The 16,901-nt window shown below is 41.4% G+C and overlaps 2 protein-coding genes across 2 annotated transcripts in view; one reads left to right on the top strand and one right to left on the bottom strand.

The window, feature by feature from the left end:
- Positions 1 to 1,895: 1,895 nt before the first annotated feature.
- On the bottom strand, positions 1,896 to 6,028 carry LOC116516225 (acyl-coenzyme A thioesterase 1-like). The gene is made up of 3 exons (XM_032228656.1): positions 5,543 to 6,028; positions 4,442 to 4,644; positions 1,896 to 2,550 (listed from the first exon to the last, which is right to left on the bottom strand). Exons 1-3 carry the CDS (start codon positions 6,003 to 6,005, stop codon positions 1,957 to 1,959), a joined length of 1,260 nt encoding a protein of 419 aa, XP_032084547.1. The 5' UTR covers positions 6,006 to 6,028; the 3' UTR covers positions 1,896 to 1,956.
- HEATR4 (HEAT repeat containing 4) overlaps positions 6,014 to 16,901 on the top strand; it is a 50,043-nt gene continuing 39,155 nt past the window's right edge. Inside the window, exon 1 of the mRNA XM_032228631.1 lies at positions 6,014 to 6,108. The gene's annotated coding sequence lies outside the window, so the exon portion shown is untranslated. The remainder of the gene's footprint in view (positions 6,109 to 16,901) is intronic.

Below are 16,901 nucleotides of genomic sequence, written 5' to 3'. Positions count from 1 at the left end.
TTTGTATAAGATGTTTTACAGGTGGCATCTATCCCCAACGAGAATTTCAAGAATGTCCAAGAATAAATCAGAAAAGTGTTGGAAATGCCATCAGATACCGGGCTCATGTTACCACATGTGGTGGACTTACATTGACGCTAAAAGATACTGGACTAAAATTCACATGTGGTTGGAGAAAATGAATGTGAAAATGAAATCTATAACAAAGACTTAAAATATTTGATTGTAAACGTGCTAACTGCAGCCAGAATCGTATTTGCTAAAAACTGGAAAAATGAAACAATACCAAAACAGGAAGAAGTTATTTGAAAAATAATGGAGTGTGTTGAAATGAGTAAATTGACATTTGAAATCAGAGAACAAGAAGACGAGCAATTTTATAAGAGAAGGGATTTGTTTTATCAGTGGCTGGGGGAAAAAACCTGGAAATGAAAAATGTCTTACTTATGTTTTAACTGAAGGAGCTAAGTGATAATACAATTATGCTGTGAAATAGATTAATAATGATACAATGAAAGACTGATACATATATGAATTGAATACTTTAGAACTTTTTGTTTTAAAATGGATAAGGATAACAATGAATTTATGTATACTTGATAGAGGATTGGTGATATAATGTATAACACTAAGAATATATTATAAAGATATTTTGTTATTGATAAATAATTTTAATAAGGAAGTAATTAAAAATTGGTATATATATGAAGTGACTATTTAGAATACCTTGTTGAAAAATGAAGGAATAACATCTTTGTTTGAATGTATGGTATACAAGGATAATAATGAACATAAGTATACTCGATGGTTGATTGGTGGAATTATACATAATTGAAAACAGTGATATACAAATATAAATGGTTGGTAAATCTTTTTCACATTGGGATCTGTGATAATATAAAGGTATATTGTTATTAAACAGACAATTAAGAATGTAAGGGAATTAGGTTTATTGGAAAAAAATAATAATATTAATTGTAATTGAATATACATTGTACAATGAAAGTGAGATATTTAGTTATGTTAGATGAAAAATCTGTGATTGTAAATGTAATTGAGAATATGGATGCAAAAACACTTGTAACCAAACGACATGCTGTATGTAATGGATGAGATCATTTTTTAATAGTTTTTTCTTTTTTTATTTTATTTTTATGTTTAAAAAAACAATTTGTAAAAAAAAAAGATAGTACTCAATTTATGACCCTAATTGATCCTGGAATTACAATCATAAGTCATGCCAGTCGTTAAGGTGGTCATATGACTGAAGCTAATTTGATTATCTTTTTTTGCAGGGGTCATTAAATGCATGTGATGGTCATTAAGTGAATCCATTCTCTTTGTATAAAAACAATTTTCTTTTAGCAAGAAGGATGAGTCAGGGATTTATCAGTATCTAGCAAGTCATAATGCATAATTATTTATTTGTGTTTACCTTCATAAGCTTTTATTGTGTATGCCTGTAGTTGATATTGTAGTCTTGGTTCTCTAGTTCCTGCTTTTAATTTGGTATAAATTATGTATGTTATTTAATATTAATAACCCTATTATTTTTTTAAAAAAGATCTATGAATAAGACTCTGTATCAGTCAACAGATTTTGTTGTTGTTGTTGTTGCTGAACAGGTACTAAGATGCCTTTTTAAGATCATGCAAAGTGATCCTTTATGGAAAATTAAGGCTGGGACTTTGAACCTATAGATTTAAATAAACCAATAAATAAGATCACACTGTAGGGCCACCATCTGGTGCTCTCGCCTGGATGCAGATCTTAGTCTTCAGGATTTTAATATAGAATCAGAAATATTTGAAAACTAGATAAAGAGTATTCAAATGGGATTTATCACATATGTGTTTCCTTCTTGCCATTTCATATCCATTCCCAGCATTATTCTCACATCTCCAGTATTTAGCTTAGCAAACATACATGCTGAAACCCAGCTCATAACTAATTCATTCACAATTTGTTTTTGCTGCCATTGAGGATTTGATGAAAGAAGTTTTGAATCTGCTTCCAAGCATCCACCTGCGCTGCTGCATGTGCTCTGGGTTGCCCACCCCAGACCACTGTTTTGCCCACAAAAAGGTGGATTGAAGCAGGGCACAGTGGTGTATAAGGAGGTTCAATGTAATGACCTGCTTCAGGATAGCAAATTATTCCAGGTTTGTCTTTTCCATGAGCTTGTAAATGTTTGGCAGCTTCATTGGCAAAAAATTCACTCTTCCAATTATGATCATCCATGCCCACAATAAAAAGAAAGCGTCCCTCAGCTTTCTCCAATGGAATTAAACTTTGGCGGTCAGCGCCCTCAAATGGGTTGTTCAGGACATCAATCATGTCATAGATCCCATTCTGAACAATTTTGGCTCGATTTATATTAAGGCCGACAGGTGGAATGGTGATATCCTTGTAGTGTACTGCTACACCTGTATTGGCTATACAACCATTAACGGTGACTATTGCTGTGATGCCTTTTAAAAATGAGGCCATGGAGATACAGATGTCACCCCCTTTGGAGTGTCCCAACACGCCAATTCCTGGACCTTTAACCTAAACAGACGGAAAGAAAGAAAAGGAAAATCAGATTCATACTGCTAACAATGTTTCTACTGCATGGGATCCTACGGCTATGTTCATACAGCAACCCTAAATGAATAACCAGATGAATCTTGTTAAACACTGCATATTATGGTTTAATTGGTCAGCCATCCCTTAAGCAAACCAGAGGATGTGTTATGCAGACACAGCCTGTAAGGAGCGTGACCCGTCAAAAGCGCGGAGGACAAAATCGCGCTCGACGAAAGCGCGCATGTGACGTCATCACAGCGCGACGAAAAAATTAAAAATTGAAATAAAATTAAAATTAAAGCAAGCCGATTCACATAAAGGTAAGGGTTAGGGTTAGGGTTAGGTTAAGGGTTAGGGTTAGGTTTAGAGCGTTAGCGTTAGGTTTAGCGTTAGGTTAAGGGTTAGCGTTAGGTTTAGCGTTACGTTAACGGTTAGGTTTAGGGTTAGATTTAGGGTTAGGTTAAGGGTTAGGTTTAGGGTTAGGTTTGGGGGGGTTAGGGTAAGGTTTTAGCTTTATTTTTACATTTTTCGATCACAGCGCGATGTTTTCGTCGCGCTGTGATGACGTCAAATGCGCGCTTTCGTCGAGCGCGATTTTGTCCTCTGTGATTTTGTGGTGGAACCGGAAGAAAATTATCCATGCTATTTCACTTTCTATTACAGTAATTGCCTAAAGCAGGGGTGTCAAACTCAAGACCTGCGGACCGAATCTGGCCACAGGGTGCTTAGATCTGGCCCACGGGACTGCCCTGGAAACACTGAAGGACCAGCTTGCAGTGCCTCTGCCAGCTGGCAGAGGGTTGCAGAAAGCCGTCCCAGCTGAAAATGGAGGTCAGGAGTCCATTTTCACTGGCAGAGTGATTGGGCCACCACACACGCATTCTGACACAAGTGATGTCAAACTGGCCACACCCACCTCAGCCTCCTGAGGTAAAACACAACCCTTATGCGAATCTCAATGAAATCGAGTTTGACAACCCTGGCCTAAAGCTTTCATGCTTCAGTTACTCTTGCATACCTTTGGCTGCCCCAAATGGAAAGAAATGAGTTGTTAAGATCCTTAAATTTTCCATGATCTATTTCAGGAATAAAATGTTCCTGAAACAAATGTTCCTGAAAAAGCACAAAATGTTCAGCAAGCTCAAACAATACAGCAACATTTGAATTTAGTTAATTTCCCAGAATAACTATAGTTCTAGGTTTACAAAATATAGGAAACCTTTAACTGATAACACTAGTTGAAGCAACTTACATGTTAAGCAGCATGCTGAGCTAATGTAGGGATAGATTTTGCTGCTAATCATGATTTTTCGTTTCAACTGATTACGGATAGTTTTGATGCAAAATGATTGCTAAATGAAACCACAGTAGTCTTATAATCTTACTTCAGTTTTCCTTTGCTTTATAGAACTGCAAAGGTCATAAATGCCAGGAATTAATTACTTTTCCATTATAGTAATTGCAAATGGTTGCTAAAGGTATCAGTCTCTAAACAAGGACTTCTTATAAATGCCTTTATTTACTGGTTGAATTACTGGTCTTTTTACAGCCCAGGGGCCATCCTTTTACTGTCCTAATTGGCGATAGTGGAGGGAGAGGCAGGATGGCAGGTGGAGGGAGGGTGGGGATGTGCGTGTGGTGGTCTTCCACAACACTCCCAATTTCTCATTGTGGCCCCTTGAGAAAATTAATTGCCCACCCCTGATCTAGGATAACATAGTAGTATACACATTACCCAATTTCCCCTTTGACAATCATCTTGTCTGGAAAACTGAGCTGAGTCTGACCCCAACTAACTGAATACATTTCTGTGGCTAAAAAACCCGAGATCTCAGCTAAACCTCTTAAAAAGGTCAGGAATAGAGCAACCTACCACTGGATGTTTTAGCATATAATTGACAGCTTCTTCAAAGTACTCCAGATGCAATTCCCTTATGTCCTTAGGAAGATCTTCATATCCATAATAGGGCAAAGCCAATACGGCAAAGCCATGATTGGCCAACAGACATGCTGAACTTTCTGGAATCCCTACTCCAGTTCCAGGTATCCAAATGATACCTGGAAAAGGGCCTTTACCTGCAAGAAATATAAAGTAGAGCAATTGTTTTTAGTTACCACAGATTTCTTAAGAACTTAGCATACTTTCAACAAAGTCCTGCATCAAATATAAAGCACAAAAGGGCACATGGCTTGATTCAAACAACTGGCCAAGCGATAGCATGGTTTCATTGTTTAGCTTGTTCTGTCACATAAAAGTAGCCACTGTGGTTTGAAAATCAGAATTTATGATTTAGCCTGTTACAAAAACCACTACTCTATTAAACTACCCATTAATACAATGCACAATGCGTTGGCTATTCTAAATTGCAGATCCCAGAGCTAGTGTAAAGGTGTATTGTATTCCATTGATTTTAATATCAGAAATTATAAAGCCAATCTGGTGTAGGAAGCTGAAGGCACCAGAGTACTGAGGGACTCTTATTTTCTAAGCCTCTCTTGGGTACACAGCCAACTGGGTGACTTTGGGCCAGTCACTCTCTCTTAAACCCAGGAAGCCAAATTTCCAGAAACTGTGTCCAAAAAGCTGAAGGGATTAGTCCAGGCAGTCACTTGGAGCCAAGACTGGTTTGAAAGCACACGAAAAAGGAATTACGCCTTATTCAATCTTATTCCCTGAGTTCATATAACATACTAGGCTAAAATATGGTCACATTACAGGTTCATTCAACCTGTAATGCTGGGTAAACGTTGCGTAAAAATATGTAAACGTTAACTAACCAAACTGAGTTCTAACAACGCACTGAATCCAAACAGCCTCAACCTGTCTGGTTAGTTATAGTACCGTAGCTCAATTCAGCGTGACCGTGAGAATCCAAAAAGTGGATTAAATAAATCGCTCTTAGCGGCTGATCCTCCGGGACGTGAGTGTATTATTAATAGAGTAATTTCTGTAGGAAGGTCCCCCGCTGTTTACCGGGAGGCTGGAAAAGAGTGGCCCGGATGCTCCCTTCCCGCACCGGGAGTCTCTTCACCCCGTCGGCCAGGAATCTCCGCTCGTGGGAGCCCTTGGCCAGGACGCGACCAGGCAAAGTCGCTCCCAGCCTTTCTAACACCTCCAGCTCCAGGAGAAAGGGGCGCTCGACGTCGCGCTTCACCAGGCGCCTGAGGGGTTTTAGCGGCTGCAGCGACCACAGCAGCCCCATCGGCTCCAAACCCGAGAAGGTCCCGCCTTCAAGCGCCGGCGAGCGCTGCAGATCCAGCCGCCCTTCGCCGTCTGCTCGGTAGAAGGCGTGCGACTCGAAGCGCTCCCCTTTCTCATCTTCCAGCGACGCACGGAGCCCGATCTCCTGCTCGGGCCGGAGCCCTTCCACCGAGATGGCCAGCGGCTGATCGAAGAGGCTGTGGTCGGCGGGAGAAAAGCTGAGGCGAGGCTCCATGACACGAGCAGAGGCGGAAAAGCGCGCCCGCCGGTTCCGCCAACTACCGAAGCTCACAAGTCTACGTCAGCAGTGACTCAAGCAGACCCGTAACATTTTGCTCGTAAGCGACGCCACGCCTGTCGGCACCGCGACTCCCACGCTAAATTAATTCGCAAGGCAGGTCGCATTGGTGCAACTGCCGATTTAGTTTTCGCAATCCTCTTTTTGCGACGAGCCTGGTCTTCGTTGTTCCGCGTGGGAGTGACTCCTCCTATTATGTTTTTCGGGTTGATAATTTAGAGAGAATGAACAAATGGGTGTCGCGTTATTTAAATTTATTTGCAGCTAAATTCCACTGAACTTCCTGGACTTCGCTGCTATATAGACATGCAATAGTATTGTTCTCAGATACTCAGTTCTGTTCGCAGTACTGAACATCTGCTCTAACCCATTTCTGCTTCCCATGACAACCCATAGCTGTTTCTGGATCTGCCGGTCACCTGGACTTCTTGGTTGCTCGATGCCACTGCTGCCATCTCTACTTGATTTTAGTCATTTCCATTTGACCCTGTGCCACCCTTCATATTTTTTAACTTGTCAACTGGGCTATTATTGAGCGTCTGTTTGACCCGTGGAAGGGCGCGTGTGTCATTTGCCCCTGTGCAAGAGGAGGGCGCGTGGCTTTGCGATGTGCACTGGGGAACTGGGAAGGAAAGCATTTTCAGGTGGCAACGCGTGCTGGAACTGCCTGCCACCTGAAACACGATGCACTTGTTTGGCCTCTGCACGCGCCCTTTTTGGAATCGGGGAAGGGAGCCTGCAGCCCCAGAATGCTTCCATTGAAAAGGCTTTCATCGCAGTTCCCCAGGCAGCTTCAGGAATCAGGCGCCATGTGAAGGTGAGGATCCCCGCCGCATGGAACCCCCCGAAAATGGGATGCGCGGAGCGGATGGGTGGAGTTACATTCAGAGTATATGACACACCCAGATTTTCAGCCTCTTTTGGGGGGTAAAAAGGTGCATCTTATACTCCGAAAAGTACGGTACTTATGTAACCAAGCTTAAGGGCTCTGTAAGGCTGGAAAGACAAAGATTCAGACTGTCCTGAATTCTCAAACCAAAATATGTTTTATAATTCGCAGACAGTAGAAATTTCTAAAGAGGGAAAGGTCAAGATGGCAGCCCCAGCTGCATGATTGAAGTTTCATTCCCCCCCCCCCCCAAGATATCATCCTCTCCTGGAAAAATGAAATATCCTAGGAAATATTGAAAAGGCAGAATATTTCCCTGGATGTGAAAAGAAACAGTTTTAAAAGACAGAATAGTTGCCTGTAGCTTTCTGCCCATCCCCACTGGGCCATTGAGAAGGCCAGCTAGTCCCTTTTACATAATAAAGACTTCTCCACTGCAGCTGCAGGGGGAAGGAATGTTGGAACTTTACTCAACTGATCACATGGCATCTGAGAACTCATCTATACCTGGATTCAAAACAGCCTAGAAAGTAGCCCCTGCATGGCCCCATGGGAGTCTGATAACCAATCAGAATACATTTCTTACACACGAACAGGAAACAAGGGGGTGGGACTAAACAGGGTATAAAAAGCCTAGCAAGCCCCTCCTTCAGCCCTTCTCTTCTTCTCCACCAACATTGAAGCATGTGATCACCTTTTCTGTTCAGGGCTCAAGCCATGTGGCCCTGTCCAACAATAAACCATCTTTCCAAGCAGCCTCCATGTCTCCAGTGTCTTTTTCCCCACTTGGAGCTCAACCCAGAAGGACATTTCTTTCATCACTTGTTAAAAAGGACTATTTGGCTGCATGATTGTGGCTGCTAGCTTGACTTGTTTTTGACTCCTTTCCTGTTGACTCCTGTTGTTACTGCCACATAAGAATGTAGATGATTGATTAAAATTGGGGCTACCGCCTAAAAGAGAAAGCTTAAAGCAGTGTTTCTCAACCTAGGCAATTTATAAATGTGTGGATTTCAACTCCTACAAATCCTCAGCCAGTTTGACTGGCTGGGAAATTCTGAGAATTGAAGACCACACATCTTTAAGTTGTTTAGATTGAGAAACACTGACATAAAGCATTCTCCCAATTTCTTAATGCCTTCATTGGTGCAAACTGAAAACCAGAATAATACAGGTGAAAGGCAATATTCCATTGTGGACTTCTTCCAGATCTGGTGTTTCTTTGGGAGGTTTCCTTTCTTGTTCCTTTTCATTCCTCAGGAGCTCCAAAGATAAGTGGCCCTTTGGACAGAAAATTATAATGTTCGAAGCAGGTTCTGAATGGTAGAAATTTCCCAGAAATTAACAATGAATGATGACCAAGATTTTTATTCTATATTAATATACATTCACATACTGTACCTGATACATATTTAAGGTCTGTTTTTTCCCCCCAAAAAGGTATTACATACTGACAGGCTCCACCAAGGTCCTTCAATCCCGCGGGAAAATACTCAAAGCCGATTGGTCGAGACATATGACAGCTCCCTCTAGAAGGGCTAGCTGTCAGACATTCGGGTGCTGGATTTGTAAACAGTTGTCTGATAAAAGCTGTTGTTTGTCACTGAAGCCTGAATCTGTCTCATCTGTTCACCCGATCTAACAAAAGGGTTTTATTATTATAAGTCATAGCTTATATAGCAATAGCAATAGCAGTTAGACTTATATACTGCTTCATAGGGCTTTCAGCCCTCTCTAAGCGGTTTACAGAGTCAGCATATTGCCCCCAACAACAATCCGGGTCCTCATTTCACCCACCTCGGAAGGATGGAAGGCTGAGTCAACCTTGAGTCGGTGAGATTAGAACCACTGAACTGCAGATAAAAGTCAGCTGAAGTGGCCTGTAGTACTGCACCCTAACCACTGCGCCACCTCAGTGCTATAGGGTTGTATTTCTGCAGTATTGACTAGAGGTGCTTAACACTGTAATGGTTAGAGGCATTATGTCATTGTTAGCTATTGTTTGAAATGCTAATAATAATTAATATTATTTAGATTTTTCTCATGCAAAGCTGAATATAACATTAATAAACAACTGCAAATTATATCAAACGTTTGTTGTACAATAAAGTTTTCTGTCCTAAGCTGACTTTGAAACGGAGATGAGCACTGCCCCCTAGAGTCAGGAACGACCACATATGTGTGAGGGGAACCTTTACCTTTAAACAACCTGGTATTATACCAAGACTTTTACAAAATATTGCAAAGGAACTTTAATCCCCAGGAGAGCAAAATCTTTCTGTAAGTGTATGAAAGAAAGAGACTCAAGACATATGAAAACTATTTATTTTAAGTGCAGTTTACCTTTGATACACAGCAGTGACTGGAATTCTTTTCTAATGATCATAATAAAACTCCTTAGCTGAAATTTTGTATCCCTGGAAATATATTCTCCAGTGTCTTTCCTTGCTAGCCAAGAAAGCCAGTCAGGGTTTTGCTGAGTATTTTTAACTTTTAAGAGAAATTGTCTAATGAAATATTTGATACCAAATGGCCAGAACTGGAGAGAGCTATATTTAAAATCAACAAATCAAAATGGTCAGTATGCAAATGCATCTTTGTAGCTAGGCAACCACTGTAAACAGTCAGATCCAAAGTCTTTTGAAAACTTGTGATGGCTCTGCAAATTGGAGTTTTGAAATAATTAATTTGAAGGTAAATACAAAGCTTTGCTACCTATACAGTAATTAGGTGGAATTATCTAAATGACTATTTTAATAGAGTGGATATTCTGAATTTATTGAATTTGGGTGTAGCACCTAGAAACAGTTTCTTTTCTGATTCTCATCAGAAACATAAGCAGAGTGACCTGTATTAATTTAATATAGGGACTAGCAAATATCCATTGTGGTAATGAAAAGAGTATCCTATTTAAAATATCATTGTGTACATTCTAAACAGGAAACGAGAAGGAAAAAATAGTGTAAATGAAGAATATACTGTGTTGTTGATACCACAAAGATCATATTAAGTGCAACTGAGGGAATCCTAATAAAATTTAAGAGAAAGTTAAAATGGATTTTTGAAATAACTGGAATAGAATTTGTGAGTGAGAATCAAAAGGGGCAACCTATAGCTAGGTTATAACACAGTCTATAACATTATATAAAATGTGATAACCTCTAAAATTACAAAAGTGTGGTGGTACCTAAAATTTAAGTAAAATGTGAAAATATAAGACTATATGACATTTGTCAATGGGAACTTGGCCCATCAAGGTCCAGCGCTCTTCGTGCTGCTGCGCAAAAGCTAGCCAGCACACACGCTGGTAGGGACGGGGTGGTGGGTATTTCATCCGAGGGCTCCGCAGCAGGCCCAATCCCAAGCATTGCTGCTGATGGAGCTGCGTTACACCGCTGGGTCCGGGGACTTCTTCCAGCTGCCAGCTATTTGTGTGGAACAATATAGAGATGCAGATCAGTTTCTTTGGGAAGCTGAACAGTTTTGTTTGATTAACTCTCAGTAAATTTTGCAAAATATTCTTTTAGAGAATTTGCTTTGTTTTTAATTGTGGTTTCCAAGTCAAGGATTGAAAGAATGGTTTGTGCTTCAGTAGACTATGCCTAACTATAAAATTTAATCTATTTATTGGTTTCAGCCCATAAGTCCATCTCAAGAGGTTCATACTTATTGGATAAATGAAGTGAGATAATGTTACTTAGAGAAGAGGCTTGTTTGCTTCTGTGGTACCTATAACTTTTTGTTGTTTCAGAGGTATTGATGAAGTCTGTTTATCTGAGCTGTGATGGGGCAGTGGTTAAAATGCAGGATTGCAGGCTACTTCTGCTGACTTCCAGTTGCCAGTAATTTGGCAGTTTGAATCTCACGGGCTCAAGGTTGACTCAGCCTTCCATCCTTCCAAGTTTGGTAAAATGAGGATGAATTGTTGGGGGCAATAGGCTGTAAACCGCTTAGAGAGGGCTATAAAGCACTGCGAAGCAGTAAGTGCTATTGCTACCTGCTGTTTCTTCTTCTTTCTCCACATTTTGTTCTTTCTACAAAAACAATTGACCTAATAATTGCAATAATAAAAAGACACTTAGAGTACAAGATGGGGCTAAGGGGGAAAAGGATCTGAAAATAAATAGTAAACTAAAATGCAGATAGAATAAAAAAGGCTTTTAGGAGGAGTTAATTATAAGGATTACAACCAGGGGTGGGCTGCTATGGGTTAGCCCGGGTTCAGGAGAACCCGTAGCTAATATTATGGCTGGTTCGGAGAACCTCCAAATCCCACCCCTAGCTGGCTCCTCCACCCTCCACCACCCCTCCCCTCCCAGGAGTCTCCATGTGCCCCATTTTGGATGCGAGGTAACTGCAGGGCCCAAATGGAGGCTCAAGAAGGGGGAAAAACAGGCCTTCCATAAGTTCCGGAAGCCTAGAGATGGGCTCATTTCCAGCCTCCAGAGGGCCTCTGGAACCTGGGGGAGGCAGTTTTCATCCTCCTGGAGTCTCGAGGAAAGCCTCCAGAGCCTGCAGAAGGTGAAAATGCCCCCCGGCCTTGGTGCAAGAGGCTGACTAGGCCACGCCTACCATGGCCACACCCATCCAGCAACGGGGCAGAGAACCCACTGCTGAAATTTTTGAAGCCCACCCCTGATTACAACCATCTTTCTTCCACCCTCAACCTTCTAAGCATGTGGTAGAATTGCAAATTCAGAAGATTAATGTTCCTAACTCAGGCTAAGTAACTTTTACAACAGAGAAACATTGTGTAACAAAGCAATGGCAAAGAAACTGGACGCTCTCATCAATTATGGTTTCTCAGTGCTGTTTTTTTTTGTGATGAATATCCAGAGGCAAAATACGGTTCCACCACAAATCCGCGAAGCCCTTATCCGCGGAGACATAAGCACGAAGACTAATTCGCGGCGTTTGAAGCGCTAAGGAAAAACGCAACCCTACCGCAATGACATAATCGCGGAGGGCAAATCAGCGCATTCCCAAGCACTCAGTACCCTAAACCTAACCCTAAACCTAACCCTAAACCTAACCCTAAACCTAACCCTAAACCTAATCCTAACCCTTACCTTAATTGAAATCGGCTTTCTGCCGCGGCGCCATTTTAAAGCGCCCTTCTGTTGCTGCGCTGTTGTCGCGGCGGTGATGACGCGCGGTGATGACGTCGCGGCTTTAGCGATGTGATTTTATCACCTCTATTTTGACGAGCGCAGTTTTGTCGTGCCACGGCAAAATACAATAGTTAAGCACCACCCAGAAAGTATTTAGTCAGCCACCAGTTGTGCAAGTTCTCCCACTTAAAAAGATGAGAATCTTTAATTGACATCATAGGTAGACCTCAACTATGAGAGACAAAATGAGAAAACAAATCCAGACAATCACATTGTTTGATTTGGAAAGAATTTTTTTGCAAGTTATGGTGGAAAATAAGTGTTTGGTCAATATCAAAAGTTCATCTCAATACTTTGTTATATATGCGTTGTTGGCGATGACAGAGGTCAAACGTTTTCCCAAGGTTGGCACACACTGTTGTTGGTATGTTGGTCCATTCCTCCCTGCAGATCTCCTCTAGAGCAGTGATGTTTTGGGGCTGTCGCTGGACAACACGGACTTTCAACTCCCTCCAAAAGTTTTCTATGGGGTTGAGATCTGGAGACTGGCTAGGCCACTCCAGGACCTTGAAATGCTTCTTACGAAGCCACTCCTTCATTGCCCAGGCAATGTGTTTGGGATCATTGTCATGCTGAAAGACGCAGCTACTTTTCATCTTCAAAGCCCTTGCTGATGGTTTGAGGTTGAGGTTTATTCGATTTATATGCCGCCCTTCCAAGGAGTGATGGAAGGAGGTTTGCACTCAAAATCTCACGATACATGGCCCCATTCATTCTTTCCTGTGCACGGATCAGTCGTCCTGGTCCCTTTGCAGAGAAACAGCCCCAAAGCATGATGTTGCCACCCCCCGTGCTTCACAGTAGGTATGGTGTTCTTTGGATGCAACTCAGCATTCTCTCTCCTCCAAACACAACGAGTTGTGTTTCTACCAAACAGTTCTACTTTGGTTTCATCTGACCATATGACATTCTCCCAATCCTCTTCTGGGTCATCCAAATGCTCTCTAGCAAATGTCAGACGGGCCCGGACATGTACTGGCTTAAGCAGGGGGACACGTCTGGCACTTCAGGATCTGAGTCCCTGGCGGTGTAGTGTGTTACTGATGGTAGCCTTTGTTACGTTGGTCCCAGCTCTCTGCAGGTCATTCACTAGGTCCCCCCGTGTGGTTCTGGGATTTTTGCTCACCGTTCTTGTGATTATTTTGACCCCATGGGGTGAGATCTTGCGTGGAGCCCCAAATCGAGGGAGATTATCAGTGGTCTTGTATGTCTTCCATTTTCTCATTATTGCTCCCACAGTTGATTTCTTCACACCAAGCTGCTTGCCTATTGCAGATTCAGTCTTCCCAGCCTGGTGCAGGTATACAATTTTGTTTCTGGTGTCCTTCGACAGCTCTTTTGTCTTCACCACAGTGGAGTTTGGAGTGTGACTGTTTGAGGTTGTGGACAGGTGTCTTTTATACTGCTAACAAGTTCAAACAGGTGCCATTAATACAGGTAATGAGTGGAGGACAGAGGAGCGTCTTAAAGAAGAAATTACAGGTCTGTGAGAGCCAGAAATCTTGCTTGTTTGTAGGTGACCAAATACTTATTTTGCACCATAATTTGCAAAAAAATTCTTTCCAAATCAGACAATGTGATTGTCTGGATTTGTTTTCTCATTTTGTCTCTCATAGTTGAGGTCCACCTATGATGTTAATTACAGGCCTCTCTGATCTTTTTAAGTGGGAGAACTTGCACAATTGGTGGCTGACTAAATACTTTTATGTCCCACTGTAAATGCTGACATTTTATTTGGCCATGTCCTATTCCATATAGATTGGCTATAGATGAATAGATCACCATGTGGATTCCAACTCTCCATTCCACCTGAAACAGGTTTTTATTACCAGATAACATAAATATTTTGTGATGGCAACAGGAAGTTGGACTGACCTCAAATTTATCTGGGTTTTGCTTACCTTGTTTGTTATAGCAATAGCAGTTAGACTTATATACCGCTTCATAGGGCTTTCAGCCCTCTCGAAGCGGTTTACAGAGTCAGCATATCGCCCCCACAGTCTGGGTCCTCATTTCACCCACCTCGGAAGGATGGAAGGCTGAATCAACCTTGAGCGGGTGAGATTGGAACCGACCGCTGAACTGCAGATAACAGTCAGCTGAAGTGGCCTGCAATACTGCACCCTAACCACTGCGCCACCTCGGCTCTGAAATGTGAAATGTGTTATCTGAAATGTGTTATTGTTAACATTAAGGCATATTTATCTTCCTTTTGTGGCACAGGGAAATCTGAACTGTCTCAGCAGAAGAGTGGAATGGGGCAATTTTTTTTTTTTTTTTTGAAATGTTTGCTTTAAAAAAACTACCTTGACACTAGTCAAAAATCTTACCAGTCTTGATAAAATGGAGGCATCTAATCTTTTCAACAGCCAAAATGTCTTTCCTTCTGAGTCCACTTTAAAAGTCAAAGTTGACAGTAAGAACTTGCCGTCATACCAAGCTATGTTGTCTGCGATGAAGGCCAAAATGCCTTTTATGTATCAGCAACATTTTAGCCATGATGAGGGGCATTATGCGCAATATCAGAAACAATGTCTTAAGAATGTATCCAAGAGCATTCATTTTTCCAAAGAAACCATTAAGCCATCAGCTTTAGCTTATAAAGATTATGACCCTAAAGGGCTATATGATTTTTCCACTATTATTGGTCAATGTAGAGATGAAAATGTTATGCCTAAAAAGCTAAGGAAACCAAGAAAAATGAATTACTTGAGAAGATTACCTCATTTGAAGGAAGCAGAAATGGCTCATGTCAAAGAAACCACTGGTAATCTCCCTCTGTTCTTAGAAGATTTTATCTGGGAAGCCAAAGTAGAGAGTACTCAAGCGGAGACCACCTTGCTGGTACCCATTCCTCCTCCTCCTTCTCCTCCTCCTTCTGACCTTCCAAATATCCAGTCATTCCTAACCAAACCCCTTGAGAAGGTAGAAGACTCAAGTAAGAAAAGACAGCCCAAATTCACAATCGAGGATGAACCCGAACAAGAAAATCTGGGGTGGGAAGAAAGGCTGTTAACCAAGATAAGCAAAACAACAGCTCAATGGATTGTGAACAATCAAACCTCTTGGGGAGGTTGGGTTCAGGGTAAGCTAAAGCATTTCAAGAAACAAAAGTACGACTGGAACAGCATCAGATATGTACTCCCTTGTGAAAATGATGTGGAATTACTGGATGGAATTCTAACTGAGGAAACAGGGGAAGGAGGTCCTATTCACAGAGATGAACAAAAGAAGCCAGAGACCCCTCTCTCTGCTTACTATAGGTAGGACACAATAGTTATTATTACAATAGAAGAAAATATGTAACTTGGGATTGAGTTTTGGAGTGCTTGGTGCTCTCTAAGTTTGGTTGTTTGCTTACAAATGCTTCATTAACCAACTATATACCATCATCAGTGTTAGTGAATGTGGAGTTTGCTCCCTGTTAATATGCAGTTGTTTGCCTTGCCTGTCTTGGTGGGGTGTGGTTTTCTCCTTGGCGGTTCTTCGATCAGTCATCAATAGACACATGGAGATAAACCACATTGACACACCATTCAAAAGAGACAATAAAAAGTTAAGTCCCAGATAATCAATACCCAGATAAGCATGATACCAAACAAACAATAAAAAAGAAAAGAAAAACTTAACCAAGGAACTTCCAAGGAGATAAACCATACCTTCACCAACTCCGGCATGTACCAACTCAGTTTGGCCAAGCTGTGGTATATAAACGGGGAGCAAATCCGACACTCACTAGCACTGATGATGTTACCTAGTTGGGTAATGAAACATCTGCCAACAAACAACCAAGCTCAGAGGGCACCAAAGACTCCATGGATATTATTACATTTCCTCCCGATATAAATCTTTCAATAAGGTGTGAATCTCAGCAAGTTCTATATAATTTACTTCCAATTAAGGATGCATGGAATATACTATACTGGTAATCCTTGGGTGAGCCCAAAATTTATGTTGCCAAGTGAAAAAATTGTTAAGTGAGTTTGCCCCATTTTACAAATTTTCTTGCCACAGTTGTTAAGTGAGTCATTCCATTCATTATGTTAGTAACATGGTTGTTAAATGAATCTGGATTCTCCCTTCACTTTGCTAGTCAGAGGATCGCAAAGCTGATCACATAATCCCAGGACACTGGGACAACAGTGTCATAAATAAAAAAAACATCATAAATATGAACCACTTACCCAGAACCTTTTTTTGATCACGTGAACATGGGGGCACTGCAACACAACAGTCATAAGTGTGAAAAATGGTAATGTCACTTTTTTCAGTGCTGTTATAACGTTGAATGGTCACTAAATGACCTGTTGTAAATCGAGGATTGCCTACACTGCTTTTATGATTAAATGGGTTGTTTCTCTGGCCCATTCTTTAGATTTGAAAAATGAAGGGACAACACTAGTAAGATGGTGAATCTGTAGCAAAACATAAACCAGGTCCAAAGATTTTGAAAAGAACAAGTCCGGGAACTTTTATTAAACTTTATCAAACAATCAAATATCACCTCCCCAATCACACACCCCTCCCCATGACTGAACTGATCCTTTTATCTGCCCCACTACTCCTTCCACCCACATCAGACTGGAGAATTGACAGGAGGAGGCTCCTTCTCCTATCTCTGGGAAATGCCTAGAGAACGGACACAGTAAAAGCTCACTTCCCCCCATCCTCTTCTCCCACCCTGCGTCTTTTACCACTTATGGGTTGGCAAGGAAAGTGGGAAAGATTTTTGGCAATGGAAAGCTTGAGTCTTCCACTGCTAATAGACAAGTG

The sequence above is a fragment of the Thamnophis elegans genome, chromosome 1 (genome assembly GCF_009769535.1).
Source record: "Thamnophis elegans isolate rThaEle1 chromosome 1, rThaEle1.pri, whole genome shotgun sequence".
Taxonomy (NCBI): Eukaryota; Metazoa; Chordata; class Lepidosauria; order Squamata; family Colubridae; genus Thamnophis; species Thamnophis elegans.
The sequence above is the reverse complement of the archived record's forward strand: the minus strand, read 5'-3'. Positions and strand labels throughout refer to the sequence as shown.

Bases quoted from the DNA above. Each gene is read 5' to 3' on its own strand.
- LOC116516225 (XM_032228656.1), bottom strand. From the start codon at position 6,005: ATGGAGCCTCGCCTCAGCTTTTCTCCCGCCGACCACAGCCTCTTCGAT. The intron at 4,645-5,542 runs GTAAACAGCGGG...TATTTCTTGCAG, and splicing joins CACTCTTTTCCAGCCTCCCG to GTAAAGGCCCTTTTCCAGGT. The intron at 2,551-4,441 runs GTAGGTTGCTCT...CCGTCTGTTTAG, and splicing joins ATATGCTAAAACATCCAGTG to GTTAAAGGTCCAGGAATTGG.